At 41.0% G+C, this 14,942-nt stretch overlaps 1 protein-coding gene across 1 annotated transcript; it reads left to right on the top strand.

Annotated features, from left to right (window-relative positions):
• The first annotated feature begins 604 nt into the window (after positions 1–604).
• Positions 605–12,908, top strand: LOC131562417 (cytochrome P450 2J4-like). Its single transcript, XM_058812126.1, has 9 exons — positions 605–775; positions 1,762–1,924; positions 2,854–3,003; positions 4,846–5,006; positions 7,435–7,611; positions 9,247–9,388; positions 11,139–11,326; positions 11,491–11,632; positions 12,297–12,908. The coding sequence occupies exons 1-9, from the start codon at positions 605–607 to the stop codon at positions 12,473–12,475; spliced, it is 1,473 nt and encodes a 490-aa protein (XP_058668109.1). The 3' UTR covers positions 12,476–12,908.
• Positions 12,909–14,942: the final 2,034 nt, after the last annotated feature.

Below are 14,942 nucleotides of genomic sequence, written 5' to 3'. Positions count from 1 at the left end.
ATTCAAGAGTGTAACAAATTTTGCCTTTTGTATTAAGCATTAGATAGTTGTATATGTATCTTAAGATAAATGTGGGCTTTTAACTTCTATCAGCCTTGCCATTACTAGATATAACATGTACATGGAATATATACAAACCAATTTAAAAACTCCAAGATTTAATATCCACTTACATTTGCCTGCTTAATTTATATGTATGGCTATTACTTTTCTAAAAGCATTCCTGGAGTATTTGTAGGAGCACATACCATTCAAAATTGGCTCAGAAAAACTAGATGGGGAATTTATGTGCATCTCCATTGCCTGGAAAATCTTGGCCCTAGTATTTTAAGATACTGTTCCTACAAATCCTGTGATCCATATTGAATAAGTATAATCTGGATAAGAAGAAGAAGAAGGGTGTGCATCTATTAATATGCTGAAGCATGAGAATGTAATGAGTGGAACAAAAAGGAGTGGTTGATAATAAAGAGGTAGGGTTGGAGGCGGGGAATATTTATTATGTGAATTCCAGCTCTTATGAAAAAACTGGTTTAGCAACCAACCTTAATAGCTTCAAAAGACAATTCTGAATAAAGGCAAGCTGGTATAGGCAGACTCTAAAATGTTGAGCATAAGTGAAGCTCTTGTGGCAGTGGCTGTATTTCTTCTAATTACGCAGTTTTTCAAGTTGCAGCGAGTGCGGAGACGGTTTCCTCCTGGACCAGTCCCTCTCCCAGTCCTTGGGACACTGATACAGCTGAACTTTCAGTTTAATCGTGATCTTCTCATGCAGGTACTTATTTTCAGGTACTCCTAATTGTCTAAAAGTCTTTGTGATTTCTCCTTTCTCATGTTGCTTGCTATGTGAAAACATCCTCTCCCAGAACCTCATTGCTGGTACTGTAACTGTTAACTGTGATATCACACTTTGTTTGGTTCAAAACTGTTGGTTTGGTTTGCAAAATAAGAAAAAGATATTGCAGTGTAAAGTAGTTTGTCAAGCTAAGAAACCTGTATTGGAATTTCTGAATGTGTGAAAGTCATTCTGGTGTTTAAAGCTATCCCTTTTAAACACTGATTTTCACTGAAATTCGTGTGAAGCTTTATAACTTTCTATCACCCTTTGCCACTAAATTATACGAATTCATGTGAAAATTGATATAATTTAGAATTAAATATATTTAGGGATTATATATCAGATTTGGCGTTACGGAAAAAAAAACTTTAAAAAAATTACTTTCACAGCATGGATTTGTAGCTTTCTGAGCACTGGCACTCTCTAGCTTGAGCAGTAAATAAATACTTCCTTGCACTCTGTGTGTATCAGCTTGTTCATATTGACAAGATCAAAAACTGATGGGAGGAAAGAAGAAAGTCCATTCTCTAAGCTAATTACTCCTCTGACAGTTCTGTGTTCTTTTGTGCTACTTGTACAGATGATATAAACCCTCTTGAAATAAATTAATAAATAGAAAATACCCTTAAGCCCACTAATGAGTGTGAAATGAGCCTTGGCTTATATACAGTAATAAAAAATACTTAATGCTTCTTGACATAGGCATGTGGCTCTGAAAAGTGGGAATACATGGGTGTTTCCAACAGTGAATGCTGGAAAAGTCATTCATGCTTTCTCAGTGATAATTGTAGTCTGGTGGGAAAGATGGAAAGCATCACTCCACCTTAGGGCTGGTCCTGTAATCAGTGCAAGAACAGGTTCATCCTCTGATTGCAATATGTGGGATTTCATCTGTGCTTTCCTGGCTTCTGTCCCATCTCTAGCTGGCAAAAATTCATGGCAACATCTTCACTTTATGGTTTGGATGGGCCCCAGTGGTTATACTGAATGGATTTCAAGCAGTGAAGGATGGCATGACCACACACCCTGAAGATGTTTCTGGCAGGCTGGTGTCACCTTTCTTCAGAGCAATGGCCAAAGGAAAAGGTGAGAATTTCCAGGCATAAATAGTGCATCTTGACAAATTGCAGTATCTTTTGTAACTTGTGACCACCTTCAGAGGTAGCACAGAGGCAGGGTTTGTCCGTGAGGAATGACTGCTGGGTGAGCTGCAAGGTACAGAGAGGAAATAGCTTTTTGAGAGTAGCAGGAGGAAAATACTAGCAAGAGGAAAAGGATTCGTAATATCTTCTATGGAATGCTCACTGGGGCAGATTCAGAGGTGATGAGATAGATGAGACAATGGTAAATTGTGTTGCAGAGAAATGGAGGAAAAGCAGGACACAACCCAATTCTTTGTCCCGGACAAATTGCCTCCTACTATGACATTTTCCATGAAGAGTGAGTTTGACAGTGGGATCTTCTTCCCATTCCCTTCCTTTGGAGAATATTTTCCTGCTGGCACAGTTGCACCTAAAAATTCAGTGTGCTTCTGTTTCAGCCTTGCTGTAGGTTTCATACCACCAACCACACTAGAAATTTCCAAAGTCTGTAACAAAGCCTAAATACTGACCTTTCCTGCCCTACAGACAGGATCTTTTCTCTCTGGCTGCGGACTGTCTTCTGATTCTTTCCCATTTTCCCTTCACGAGAATCATCACCATGATTCAGGTGAGCTTCAGGCATAGCAGAAAGTGTGAGACAAGCACTGCAAAGAGCACTAGAGAAGCAGCTGAGATATCCTGAGATATCTGATTGTCTGAGATCAAACTTAATCCTGCAAGTCATCTTAGACCCAGCTGAGTTTGCCTATTTCATCCCTATCAAAATGATTACAGGTCACAGCTGTTCCTTAGTGCCTTTGTGTTCACGGGCAAGGCAACAGTTTATGTTCTCTGGCTTAGTAAATCCTTTGATGTAGTCTTTGTCTATGATTAATATTAGCATGATAAGGAGCTCTTCCTTTAATGATGCAGGAATTATGTTGGCAACTGGCCACACCTGGAAGCAGCAGAGGAGGTTTGCTCTGAGGACTTTACGCAACCTTGGCCTGGGTAAAAGAGGTCTGGAGTACCGAGTGCAAGAAGAAGCTCACTACCTGGTAGACTTCTTTGCAAGTATGAAAGGTATTTCTGCAATAAATATCAATACATTTTTGCCATTATTCTGATGTCTTTAGTGTATGAACTTCTCTGTCCTGTCCTGAAACTGAGGGCAGCTTTTGTTCCACAAGGGAGTGTGCAGGCTCTTACACTGTCTGTGTGGAATGGACTGAAAATGCAAAGCCACCAGTCCATGTTGTGTTTTCAAGGAGACTATTCTTGCTCAAAATTATTTATAAAACTACTAAAATTGAGAATAAAAACTGAAGCTTATTGATTATTTACATTATAGAGCACCCTAAGTAGAAAGGGATCTCTGAAGATGATCTAGCCTAACCCCTACTCAAAGAAGGGTCAATCTGAGCAGGTTTCTTAGGGTGGAGTTGTAAATATCTGCAGCAATGGAGACTTTACCACCTTTCTGTGTAACCAGTTTCACTGTTCAGTGAGAGTTATAGTAAAAACATTTCTTGTGTTTACGTAGAATTTAATGTACTTATATTTTTCCTGTTGCCCCACTTGATACCACAGAGAAGAGTTTGGTTCTCTGTTCTTTATATCTCTCCACCATGTATTTATACATATTTAGATATCTCCCTATGTCTTCCCTTCTCCAGACTAAATAATCCATTTCTCTCAGCCTCTCCCATGCCAGATGCTTCAATTCCTTAATTGTCCTTGTGGCCCTTTGCTCAACTTTTTCTAATACACTGATGTCCCTCACACTGGGGAGTCCAGAGCTGGACCCAGAACTTCAGCTGAGTCTTGCCAGTGCTGATCAGAGGGGAAGGATCACCTCCCTTGGCCTGCCACCAATTCATTTCCTAATGCAGCCCAGGATGATGTTGGCCTTTGCCTCAAGGGCACATTTTTGGCTCTTTTATGGTGCTGATGCATAGAGAGACAAAATCAATGCTGATGAATTAAGTCCTGTAATGCCATTTGCACACGCTCTGTAAAGCACTGACTAGAATCTTGTCTTCATTACAATATTCTACCCTGATCAACCCAGTCAGGATCATGTGAGTAGGATTTCCCAATACTGATCATTATGCAAGGGCAAAATAAATCAGGACATGCTGTGGCTAGTGTTGTATAAATTTAAAATAATTAGATTGAGCCCAATCCCATGGTTAACAGCTAGGAGAGATTGAGATGTAACCATGTGTGCAAGGAAAAAACCCCACAACAGTAAGTTACTAACCAGAATTGTGCCTTGGGTGTTGGGCAGTTGCATCAATACACACACAAATAGAGTTTTTTATGGCCATATATTCCAGAATCAAAAAGCAGTTTTCTTGGAATTAGGTTTCAAATAACTGCTTTAAAATTAGTTTTTATACTGTTAACACAATTGGTTGAAAGGAGTTTACAACATTCTACAACGTTTTATCTTACTGGAGATTGTCTCTAGCAAGGTCAGACAAAACACAGTAGCCTTGCATGCCTCTGTGTCCTTGCTGAAAAAAGCAGTCTATCTTCTTGCCCTTCTACCCTTAGGTTCCCTTTGTCCATAGTGTTCTCAGTCATTCCCAGGCTTGAAACATATTTTGATTTTGCCAGAAAGCAAATTTGCGTAGATTTTTTTTCCTTTACCTCTAAATTTGCTCTTTCATGTGATGCAATATTTTATACATCTGGCACATCTGGCATTTTTTTAGAGTGCCACACATTCCTGGGCTTACAGGATTGCAACATGGTTGTGAGGAATCAGTTTGATACCACAGTTTTGGAAAAAATATTGCTGCTTCTCTGTGAAATGCAATGCCTTCTTGAAAGTTCTGTGGGGAACTTAGAGGATTCTCACATTTCACTAAAGCAGGAAACATTAACAGTGACATTTATTATTTATTATTATGGTTGCAGGGAAACCTGTGAATCCTGCTTTCCCTCTTGTCCATTCTGTCTCCAATGTAATTTGTGCTGTCGTGTTTGGACATCGTTTCTCCAGAGAGGATGAGGCCTTTCATGATCTGATCAAAGCTACAGAACATCTCTTCAAGTTTGGGGGCAGCTTTATTCATCATGTAAGTGAATGATCTGTTGTATTTTTCTGAGCAAGACAGAGAGTAAGAAATGCAGATTCGAGAGCTATCAGGCAAAGTTTTAGAATGGGTGAGTGAGGCCCCACGCAGTTTTACTGGACAGTGAACTCTCTCACAGTGGGATGGTGAAGGTCCACATGCCAGCCTCGGGTATTTGTGTTCATTCTCCTGTCTTTGAGTACTGTGACAGTTTGCCCCTAAATCTTTGCAATAGGGCACAGGTTCACGGACTGCTCCTGGGTTACTTGGTTTCTCAACCCCTGCACACCACAGGTTCCTGTGTTGGACATCATGATTCCTAAATATTAAATGTCAGGTCTGAAAGTCTGACTCATGTGCCAAGTTGAGACACTGTTTTTTATACAGTTAACAGAGAGAGGAATGAGTCAAATACCAAAGTGTTTTGCCTGTGGCTACTTATCTCCATTTCTCCTGGAAGACACAGACTTGAAGACTTCCCAGAGAAATTCTACTCCTTTGCCCTGAGTGAGGAGCAGCTCCAGGCACAGGCAGCAGAAGGCAGGAGATACAAAGAGAGTAAATATAACTGCAAGTCTGGCAATCAAACAATCTGGGAGTCAATGATCCCTCTGACACTAGAAGCTTACTTTGTACAAAAGTAATTAAAAATTTCCTGGGAGTTCTGGTTCTGGTTCCCCTGCTGAAGTTGTCCCATACATTTTATGAGTACCTTTTAAATATAGAATACATAAGCAATTCCTGGAATACAGATGTCTCCCCATATCCCATGGAACATTCTTCTCACTGAGTTATGCTCAAGTTCCCTTTTGTTTAGTTTAGCTTTGGTCCTGTAAGTTGAGTGTAGTGGTGGCAGGTGACACCTGCTTTTAGGACAGAGAACATACCTCCTTTTCTTCTCTGCTTCCCATCCTGGCTCTGATTTGATTTAGTGCAGTGAATAAGATACTGTTGGGGAAATAAGAACAGGAGTTCAAACCATTCCAGAGGGATGACCACCATCTCCACACCTCCCAGATGTGATGAGTACACAATATTATGCAAAAAAGAGGATATTGCTGCATCCACATCCCCATTTCTTATGTGGATCTCATGCTGTCAGGCACTGACAGGGGGACACTGGGGATTGGGCCCCTCCATAAATGGAGGAGGAGTTTTGGCAGGAGCCCAGGAAGGTGGATGGATGCAGTTCCTGTCTTGAACAGACAGCTAAATTCCACTTACAGTTAGAGTGCTATAGTGGGAGAGAGGGCAGACATTTGAGAGTAGGAATGCCTGTAATCTTGGCAACTTTATGTGATTAGTCAGACCACAGTTGTGTCTAAGGCTTCTGAACATCATTTGCAAATATAAAAATACCAGAGATGGAGCTAACCAAAAAGGACATGAAGTTCTAAGTGAATTTACCAAGGACTGGACAAGTACTTTTTTTTGTGATAAGGCAATCAATAATGGATAATTGGATGTCTGACAATAAGAACTGATTTCCCAAGAAGATACAAGTACAGTCTATCTAATTCAACCACACTCCAATGAACACCTAATAGTGTGCTTTCTGTAGTGTGATTAAAAGAGTATGAGAAGAGCTCAGCAAAATCAAGGCTGAGAAAGGATAAAAATTCTGCTGTTAAATAAACAATGGAATTATATTTTGAGCAGAAAAAGAACTATTAAGAGAGTGTTGTATCTTGGAGATACAAGAATAGACAGATTACCCAGGCATAAATGTAGGCTGGAAACCAGAATTAACTTTCTAGCTATCAGAATAGGTCAAAATCAGCTATTTCTTAGGCCAGATTTTCCCAAATGGTAAAACTGAAGGAAAAAAAATAATCTAGTTGTGCCACATAACCCTGTCTCTCTTTCTAGAGGAGAGTACTCAAAATTGTCAGGTAGCTGTTCCTTAGGTTCTCTGGGTTTCAGATATTTGAAATTTCATGGAGGAACCTTGAGAAGTCAATTGGTAGAGAGTACTTTGGGGGTTACCCAGCCTGTAAAGCAGCCACTGGGAGCCAGTCCTTGCTTTGGCAAGCATCCTGCTGAGGAGTTTCCAGCTTTTGCTTCTCCCTTCCCGGTATTCTCCACTGGAGGGCAGGAGCTCACTTTTAAAATGCCTGAATGCAGTTCATAGCAATTGAAGATGTGAATAACTGCATAGGTGAATACCATTCATTCTAGTTACAGTAATTCTAATTCAGCTTGTGATTGAGCTGAAAGCCTGTGGAACTCTGAATCTTACCATCAAAACTAGAAATTATACAGTTTACTTTTCACAGCTCGAAAGACCAAGCACAGTTTTTGTCAGGATATTTTGCTCATCAGACCCTAATCCTAAGCTAACATGAACATTACCTCTCTTTGTAGCAGGCATCCATAGTGCATGTTCTCGTGATAGAGACTTTGCAGGACCTCTTGTGTGTCACTCCCACAGCTCTATGAAATCTTCCCCTGGCTGATGAGCCGCCTCCCTGGGCCTCACAAGAAGGCCTTGGCTTGTTATGATGTCCTGAGCAACTTTACACGGAGAGAGATCCGAATGCACACAGAGCGTGGGGCACCAGAGGAGCTGCAGGATTTCATTGACTTCTACCTGGATCACATTGAAAAAGTAAGTTTTTTCTGCCCCATCATACAGTCATAGGGGAAAAGGTCAACAGGGACCATTGAATCTTCACAACCAGTCTGAATCATCACAATCTCTTGCCTGTCTAGATTTGGTAATGTGAATCCAATAACCAGGATCTTCCTAAATCCTTTCTGATCATTGATATGCCACAGCACCTTGCAATCCTTTCATTAAATGGCAGGTTAATACACTGCATTTTTTTCATTGGCACAAGTTGTAAAATGATTGAAGGTCTTTGGAAGACAGAGTGGGATGCTCTGGTTACAATATTTTCCCAGTAAAGGTTTGCCAAGAGAATTTGCAAGAGGTCAGCTGGAGTTTGAGAACATTTTATGGAGAAATAACCTAGGAGTCGGCAGTGTTAGTGAAGTGTCACCAGGGTCAGTGAAGTGTCAACCAGACAAAGGTTGACACTTCACTGACTTCACTTCACACAAAATAAGGGCATTTTGGTCAGGCAGGCATAGCAGAGGTAGGTGGGAATCTGTAGGGCTGTAGGAGATGACAAGATCTCTCCCTTTTCTAGACCGTACCAGGATCACTTTGCATGAATCTCTTGGGTGCTGGATCCCAGCCTGATCCCTAGACTGTCAGTTGCCCTTCCCCTCTGTGACTCCTACCTCCATTTAAATCTTTCCTTTCTCCTCTCCTCTGCTGTGTTACGATGTTTACCTCTTCCTGTTCTGCTTGGTGGCAGGAAGGAAAAGGAGAAAGAGGAGGGAGTGGCAAGATGAGACTGCTCCTACTTGGGTGTGGCAAGGCAAGAGTGGCCCAGAGAGCCAAAGGCCCTGGGAAGTGGGCAGTGACTCTTGTTCCTGGTGGCAGTGCTGTCCTGCAGGGACAGCCAGTGTCCCTTTCACCACTCTCATGTGCTGGTAGCAGCAACAGAGGCAGCCGCAACCTGTTGGGCTGCAGCACTCACCTACCTCCCCCTGATAATTATTTATTGATGAATTCCCACATCAGCTGCTATATTCTTATGTATGGTGTGGATGTCAGCCTAAATGGCTTCTAGCTCCTTGAATCCTCCTGTTCAAATTTTTTTTTTATATCAGCACAGTAACACACCTGGCCTTCCAAAGCATTTGACTGTTTCTAAAGCTTTTCATTGCTGTTCTAGGAATTTATGAGACTTGAACATCAGCGTGCCAGAAATTGTTTCAGTGAGCTCTTCTGGGACTCTGCTGGGTGGAAATCATCCAAGTTTGTTTATTAAAAAAATTGAACTGTCTCTAATAGGTGAACAGGGGCAATAAAAAAAGATTAGATGATATTACAGCAGGGAGAAGCATCTCTCCTTCTTTTCAATTGCTCCACTGGCAACAGAAATGTTCAACACCCTTGAGCAAAACCTCCGTAAATACAGACAATGAATTCCCCCAAACCAGAGCTGTGTTTATTTATAATTTCAGTGTATACATACACATCCTCACACTCCTAATTGAAAACTCTAAAACCCCAGAGCAGCTGTACATGAGTCATTGTGCCCTTGTGTAGAAGAAACCTGAATGCCACAGGTTAAGAACTTTATTCAGCCCAGTATGAAATCACATTTAATCCAATTCTTTTTTTTCTAACTTTCACATATAAGCCTCTAACTTTTCTTATCATTTGCAGTCCAAAGATGAACCCAGGTCAACATACAATGAAGACAACATGGTTTATTCTATAAATGACCTTTTCTTGGGTGGATCAGAGACATCAAGCACTACATTGAACTGGGGCCTTCTCTATATGGTGGCAAATCCAGACATCCAAGGTGAATAGATAAGCCCATCACAGATATCTCCCATGCAATAGAAAAAATAATTTCCCTAACATTCTCATAGATTAGAGATTATTCCTAGATCCTGGTATGTGTCTAGTGGCACATGTACCTTTTTCTACTTGTAGGTCTGCCCTAGGCAGCATCAGTAGATCCAGGGATTAAATTAACTCTGGGATGTATTTGAGTTTCTTGTAACAGAAATTATTCTAGTCCGGAGTGGAAACAGATGGCTCCTCTGTTACCTCTGTGTATATTTAAGAAATTTGCTTTTAAGTCTAGTTCTAAAATAACTACCAATCCCTTTAATAGAGCACTGAATGAAAACCAAAGGAAGAAACATGTCTTATCTTGGATAACGAAAATCTCACAGTTACCTTGCAGAATATGTGCAACTCCCGGAGGAGAACAGGATTTTAAATGGATGAAAGAGATGAAGATAAGAAAAACTTGGTCAATTTAGCTGTCAGACAAGAAATTCTGCTTAATCTCATGTTATCACATGTTTTGTTATCACTTACTCTAATTAAGGTTATGAAAGCACTGACTCACCTGTATAATTTTATTTAGCTAAATATTGCACATATTTGGGAAAGCACAGCATATGCAGAGTGATTCTTCCTGAGCTTCTTGAGAAATACATTGCATCAGGACTCAGAATGAGCTGACACCAGTATGTTTGTCCTCATTTAATTAATTGGTGCCTTTTTTTGAACCCATTCATACTTTCCCTGTGTTGACATCCAATGACAGTGTTCCACTCTGTACCATTAAGGAGAAGTTTGGCCTTTTGCCTCTTCCCTGAATCAGGAATAGAAATGTGTGTTTATATGATGCAGTGACTGATTACTTCAAACTACCTTGATTCTCAAGTTCTTCTGCAAGATAGTTCTTCATGGAGGAAAGTTAACTTAAAAATATTTTTGAATATACATTTTAAATTCTGTAAGGTGCTTAAATCTCTGTTGTCAGTTTAATGTAGCACTGCTGGCAGTCCCAGGGCATGCTTGATATGAATGGGCACAGACTGATCAATGCAGAATGGACTTCCCTGTGTATTACTGTTGCTTCAAAAAGCCTGAAAAAAGACAGGGTCATTTATTAAAAATCTAAGGTATTTTATTAGGTGTGTACTGCCTCTCTTGAAGTTTATAAATCAAAGGCTTTATTTTTGTTAATGCCCCCAAGACTCCCATGCAATAAGTAATTTAAAACATGCTGTTCTTGATTAAAAGGCAGATGCCAAGCAATAGATCAATTTTTTAAAATAGTACTTGGACCTTGTTCTAATTGACATTGCTTCACTTAACAGACACCCTGCATAAGAACCATGTCCTTTTAACAGGAATTAGGCTTTTAAGGCTCAGACTCACCTGGCATAAATTTCAGAGAGCTGTGAGCTTAATGTTCTAACTGGCTGCAGGTGTTTAAGGCACCTAGGCAAAAGAAAACCCAACAATAAATCTGTTATCTCTTGGATTTGTGGTAGTAAGGCAACATTTAGTTTTAAATTTTTGAACAACAAATGTCTTTTCTTAATCTATGATCAAATAACTTCATGCCCAGAAGCAGAGCTCTCATATGTTTAAGCTGTTGGAACATCCTGCTACTTTATTTTTCTTCATAAGAAGTTACTTACATTTCTAAATTAATTGTGATGTTGTTCTCATAGTTCTATGTTGAAAATGTCTTTGAAAATGAAATCACTGGAAATGGTCTGCCTGAATCTGAATTTTTTCCCCAGAAAAAGTGCAGAAGGAGCTGGATGCTGTTCTGGGTCCCTCCAAGGTAATCTGCTATGAGGATCGGAGAGAGCTGCCCTACACCAACGCTGTGATTCATGAGATCCAACGCTTCAGCAACATCATTTCAGTGGGCATGCCCAGGGTGTGTGTGAGGGACACAACCTTGCTTGGCTTTCCCCTCAAAAAGGTACAGACACAGCTTCTCAGTGGCTACAGACTTTTCCTGCATCATGGTGTGGATTGAAATCTGCTTGTGCCAGGGCGTTCTCCTCAACAGAAGGGGGGCTGGATGCCTTCGGGTCATGGTCTGAATGTCAACAAGGAACAGAATGAATGTTTTTCTCCTTTCAGGGCACCATAGTTCTTCCAAATATTGCTTCATCTTTGTATGACCCAGAGCACTGGGAAACACCTCGACAGTTCAACCCTGGTCACTTCTTGGATAAGGATGGAAACTTTGTGGCCCAAGAAGCCTTTTTACCATTCTCCATAGGTAAGTGGGCTACAGCACAATCATCAACAGTTTGGATTGGGGCTGTAGAATGGAGATGTCTATTAAAAACCTACTGCTGGTCTATTTTAAACCTTACTGTGGAAAACAAAAGTGCTTAAATCAACATGATTATTTTCAGTAATATGTGTTCCACAGAAAAAAAATAACGTGGAAAATCAGAGGTGTCCTGACAAACATATATATCTAACTTGCCCTATTTTTGGAAGGACATTCTCTGCTAATGATTGTGGCTATTGATTTTGGGCACTCATTTTGTAACAGACATATGTATGGAAAGCACTTTCAAGTAGTCCTCTTGATTCTTTATGCATTCAACACTAGAACATGGCATCTCCCAGGAAAAGCAGGTCCTTATTCTTCATTTACATGGTGGAATGAATTCCTTTAAAATTGTCAGTCAAATGAAGATGAGGCTTTTGAGGTAATTGAAGGGAGCAGAAGGGTTACATGGATAAAATTCTTTGAAGCTGCAGATAAAATTCTTTGAAGGAAGAAGTACACGAAGCTTTGTGTCATTGCTTGCACTAAGTCCAACAGAAATCCTGGGCTTGGCAAAAATACCTTTGCACTGTTTGAGGATGAAAACAGTTGCTGTTGGGCTCAGGTTTGTTTATTCAGTGTCCTTCCTCTCTCCTCTCTGCAGGGCACCGGGTGTGTTTGGGGGAGCACCTGGCCAGGACCGAGCTGTTCATTTTCTTTGCCAGCCTGCTGCGGGCGTTCACCTTCCGCCTGCCCGAGGGCGTGACCCGGGTCAGCACGGAGCCCGTCATGGGGGGCACCCTGCAGCCCCAGCCCTACAGGCTCTGTGCCATCCCACGCTAGGCTGGACATGGGCAGGGTCACAGACCTGCTAGGAAACATCTTTCTGAATCTGTCTCTTGAGACCATATTGCTTTTTGTATTGGATTTGAATTTCTAGTTCAAAAGCCACCTTTTGTATACAGTAGGAAATTTTATTTAGATCCTGTTACCTGCTCATGAAGGTGATCTTTTTTTGTGGTAAAAATTCTTTTGATCTATAAGACCCCAACATTCTCAGCCATAAAGGCATCTTGCAGTTGCTGTCTGGCCTGGCAAGTACAAATGTGTGAGCAAACGACAAAATTGACTGCCAGACACCAAAAATTAATTCATTATTTCTGATAATGAATTAATTCATTATACCATTTCCAAAAGCACACTGGGAAAACATACCTGGAAAATTCTGCCTCTTGATGTCACTATCATCAATAGCAACATTTCAGTCAACTTTTTGTTGAGGGTCACTAATAAAAGATATGAAGGAAAAATTAACAACTGATTTTATTTATAGATGACTTACAGCTTACTGAGAATTTCTAGATTTGATGCAGCAGAATATGTGTAAGGCATCTTTAAACTTTGCAAAGAATACCTGAGTCCAGCAGTGAAAATGTGCAACTGAAACCTGGTGAAGAGTGAAGATACAGAGAGAAGATTTCTTTTGGGCACACACTTTCAACATTTATAAAAGTCTGACAAGTCAATTTTTGGAAAGTCTTTTCTAACAGAGCAATTATTTACTCCCATGCCTGACTCCTTTTAGGATCAGCAATGGGCAGCTGCTACACCAGGTGGAAGGGACTTCCCAAGGGACAGTTTGGGTAAGGAACCTGCTTTGGTTTGAGATGATGGTAAATTGAAAAATGTTCATGGAAAATGCCAATGATGCTTTTTAAACCCCTCAGCAGCTCAGCTTCCTGAAGCCACAAAGGGTTGCCATATACACAAATACTAGTAAAACTCAATTAAAAAGTCTATAATTAGCAGAAAGAAAAAAATTGGTTCCTAGTTAGGTATTTATATTGTTTGGGAAAGTCTTGTAAAGCATAAGTGAACTTGTCCTTCATGAATGTTCCTGTTTCTGTGAGAGGACAAGACAGCTGAACAGATGATCATCTGTTAAATCAGTTATCACTCCATGTCATCCAATGTGTGATTGAGATTGGTTTGGGCAGTTCACCATGAATCACAGTTTTAGATTTGTCTCATTATTTCTAATTCAATGGCTGATGGAACACAGCATCAAAATAGTAACCACTTGATATTTAGCTGTTATTAAATTAAATGGCAGGATAGCACTAGTGAAATATGGAAGATCACATCCTGACATTTTACGTGACAGAAAACTGTGCCCTGGTAGAAACTGATGTCAAAGTCTGTGTGGATTTGCATGTGTGCATGGGGAGATAAGGCAAAGCTGAAACCACTGTGATTTGGGGATGTTGGAGCTGTCATTGCTGCTTAGAAATGAAGTTGGAAGCATCAGTAGCATTAGAAGCATTAACATCTCTGCTTTGTGGTGCTGTCACCCCTGATGGCCATGTGCTTCCCCAGATATCCTTCCAAAAGGGAAGCTCATAAAGGAGCCTGGGATGAAATCATGGCCAGGAGAGCCCTTATGCAGCTGGAGCAGGTGGAGTTGCCTGAACCCAAGGGAATGGCACAACCCAGAACCAGGGGCAGGAGCACCACTCATGCAGGTGTGTGAGAGGAGACAAGCAGAGCACCCTGCACCTCATACTGGGCAGGTTATTGGTGCCTGCCTGTGACAGGAACTGCTCAGGGGTGGTTTCTGTTCCATTGTGCAGAAATGTCCAAGGGATGAGAGCCCAGCACGTCAGCCATGGCAGCAGCAGGATGTCACAGGGAGGCTCACAGCACCAAGATGGGAGAGCTGGGCTTTGCAGAGCCTTTGCATTTCTGTTCCTGACAGATCTATTTTAGAAGTGAGTCACTCTAGCTCATCTTCTAATAAAGCCTGGTCTTTTTGAGCTTTTGAAAGCCTTTTCAAAGCCTGGCTGATGCTGCCACAGGTCAATGAAGCTGAGAGCAGAGCTGAGAGAAGCCCAGCTCCCACTTATGAAGTGCCAACTCTCTCAGCTTTGGCTGTGTGATGTCACCTCTAATCAGGCTGCTGAGCTTTAAGGGGTGTCTTGGAGACACCCCCTCACACACACATCCTTCATTCCTCTCTCTTATATTCCTCATTGCTTCTATGTTATTTCTCATGTCTTCCTCAGGCTCCATTTTTGTAGTGGTGCTCGCCCCTGCTCAAGCATACAGGGGAAGATCTGGCTAAAAAGGAAAACGCAGGAAATGTACAGAGGCAAAGCTGAAGATTTTGGGTTCATGTAGCTCTTGGAGAGGCTCAGAGCCTTGTGAATCTGTGATGCTCATCTGACACCCTTTTCACTTTAAGTTTATACATAAAGCAAAAAAAAGAGGTAAAGAAAAAATTTTGTATTTCTAGTAGTATAATGAAGAAAAA

Source organism: Ammospiza caudacuta, chromosome 11 (genome assembly GCF_027887145.1).
Source record: "Ammospiza caudacuta isolate bAmmCau1 chromosome 11, bAmmCau1.pri, whole genome shotgun sequence".
Classification (NCBI taxonomy): Eukaryota; Metazoa; Chordata; class Aves; order Passeriformes; family Passerellidae; genus Ammospiza; species Ammospiza caudacuta.
Note: the sequence above shows the minus strand (reverse complement) of the source record. Positions and strands in the feature narration are given on the sequence as shown.

Bases quoted from the DNA above. Each gene is read 5' to 3' on its own strand.
- LOC131562417 (XM_058812126.1), top strand. From the start codon at position 605: ATGTTGAGCATAAGTGAAGCTCTTGTGGCAGTGGCTGTATTTCTTCTA. The intron at 1,925-2,853 runs GTGAGAATTTCC...TTAATGATGCAG, and splicing joins AGCAATGGCCAAAGGAAAAG to GAATTATGTTGGCAACTGGC. The intron at 9,389-11,138 runs GTGAATAGATAA...TTTTTTCCCCAG, and splicing joins GGCAAATCCAGACATCCAAG to AAAAAGTGCAGAAGGAGCTG.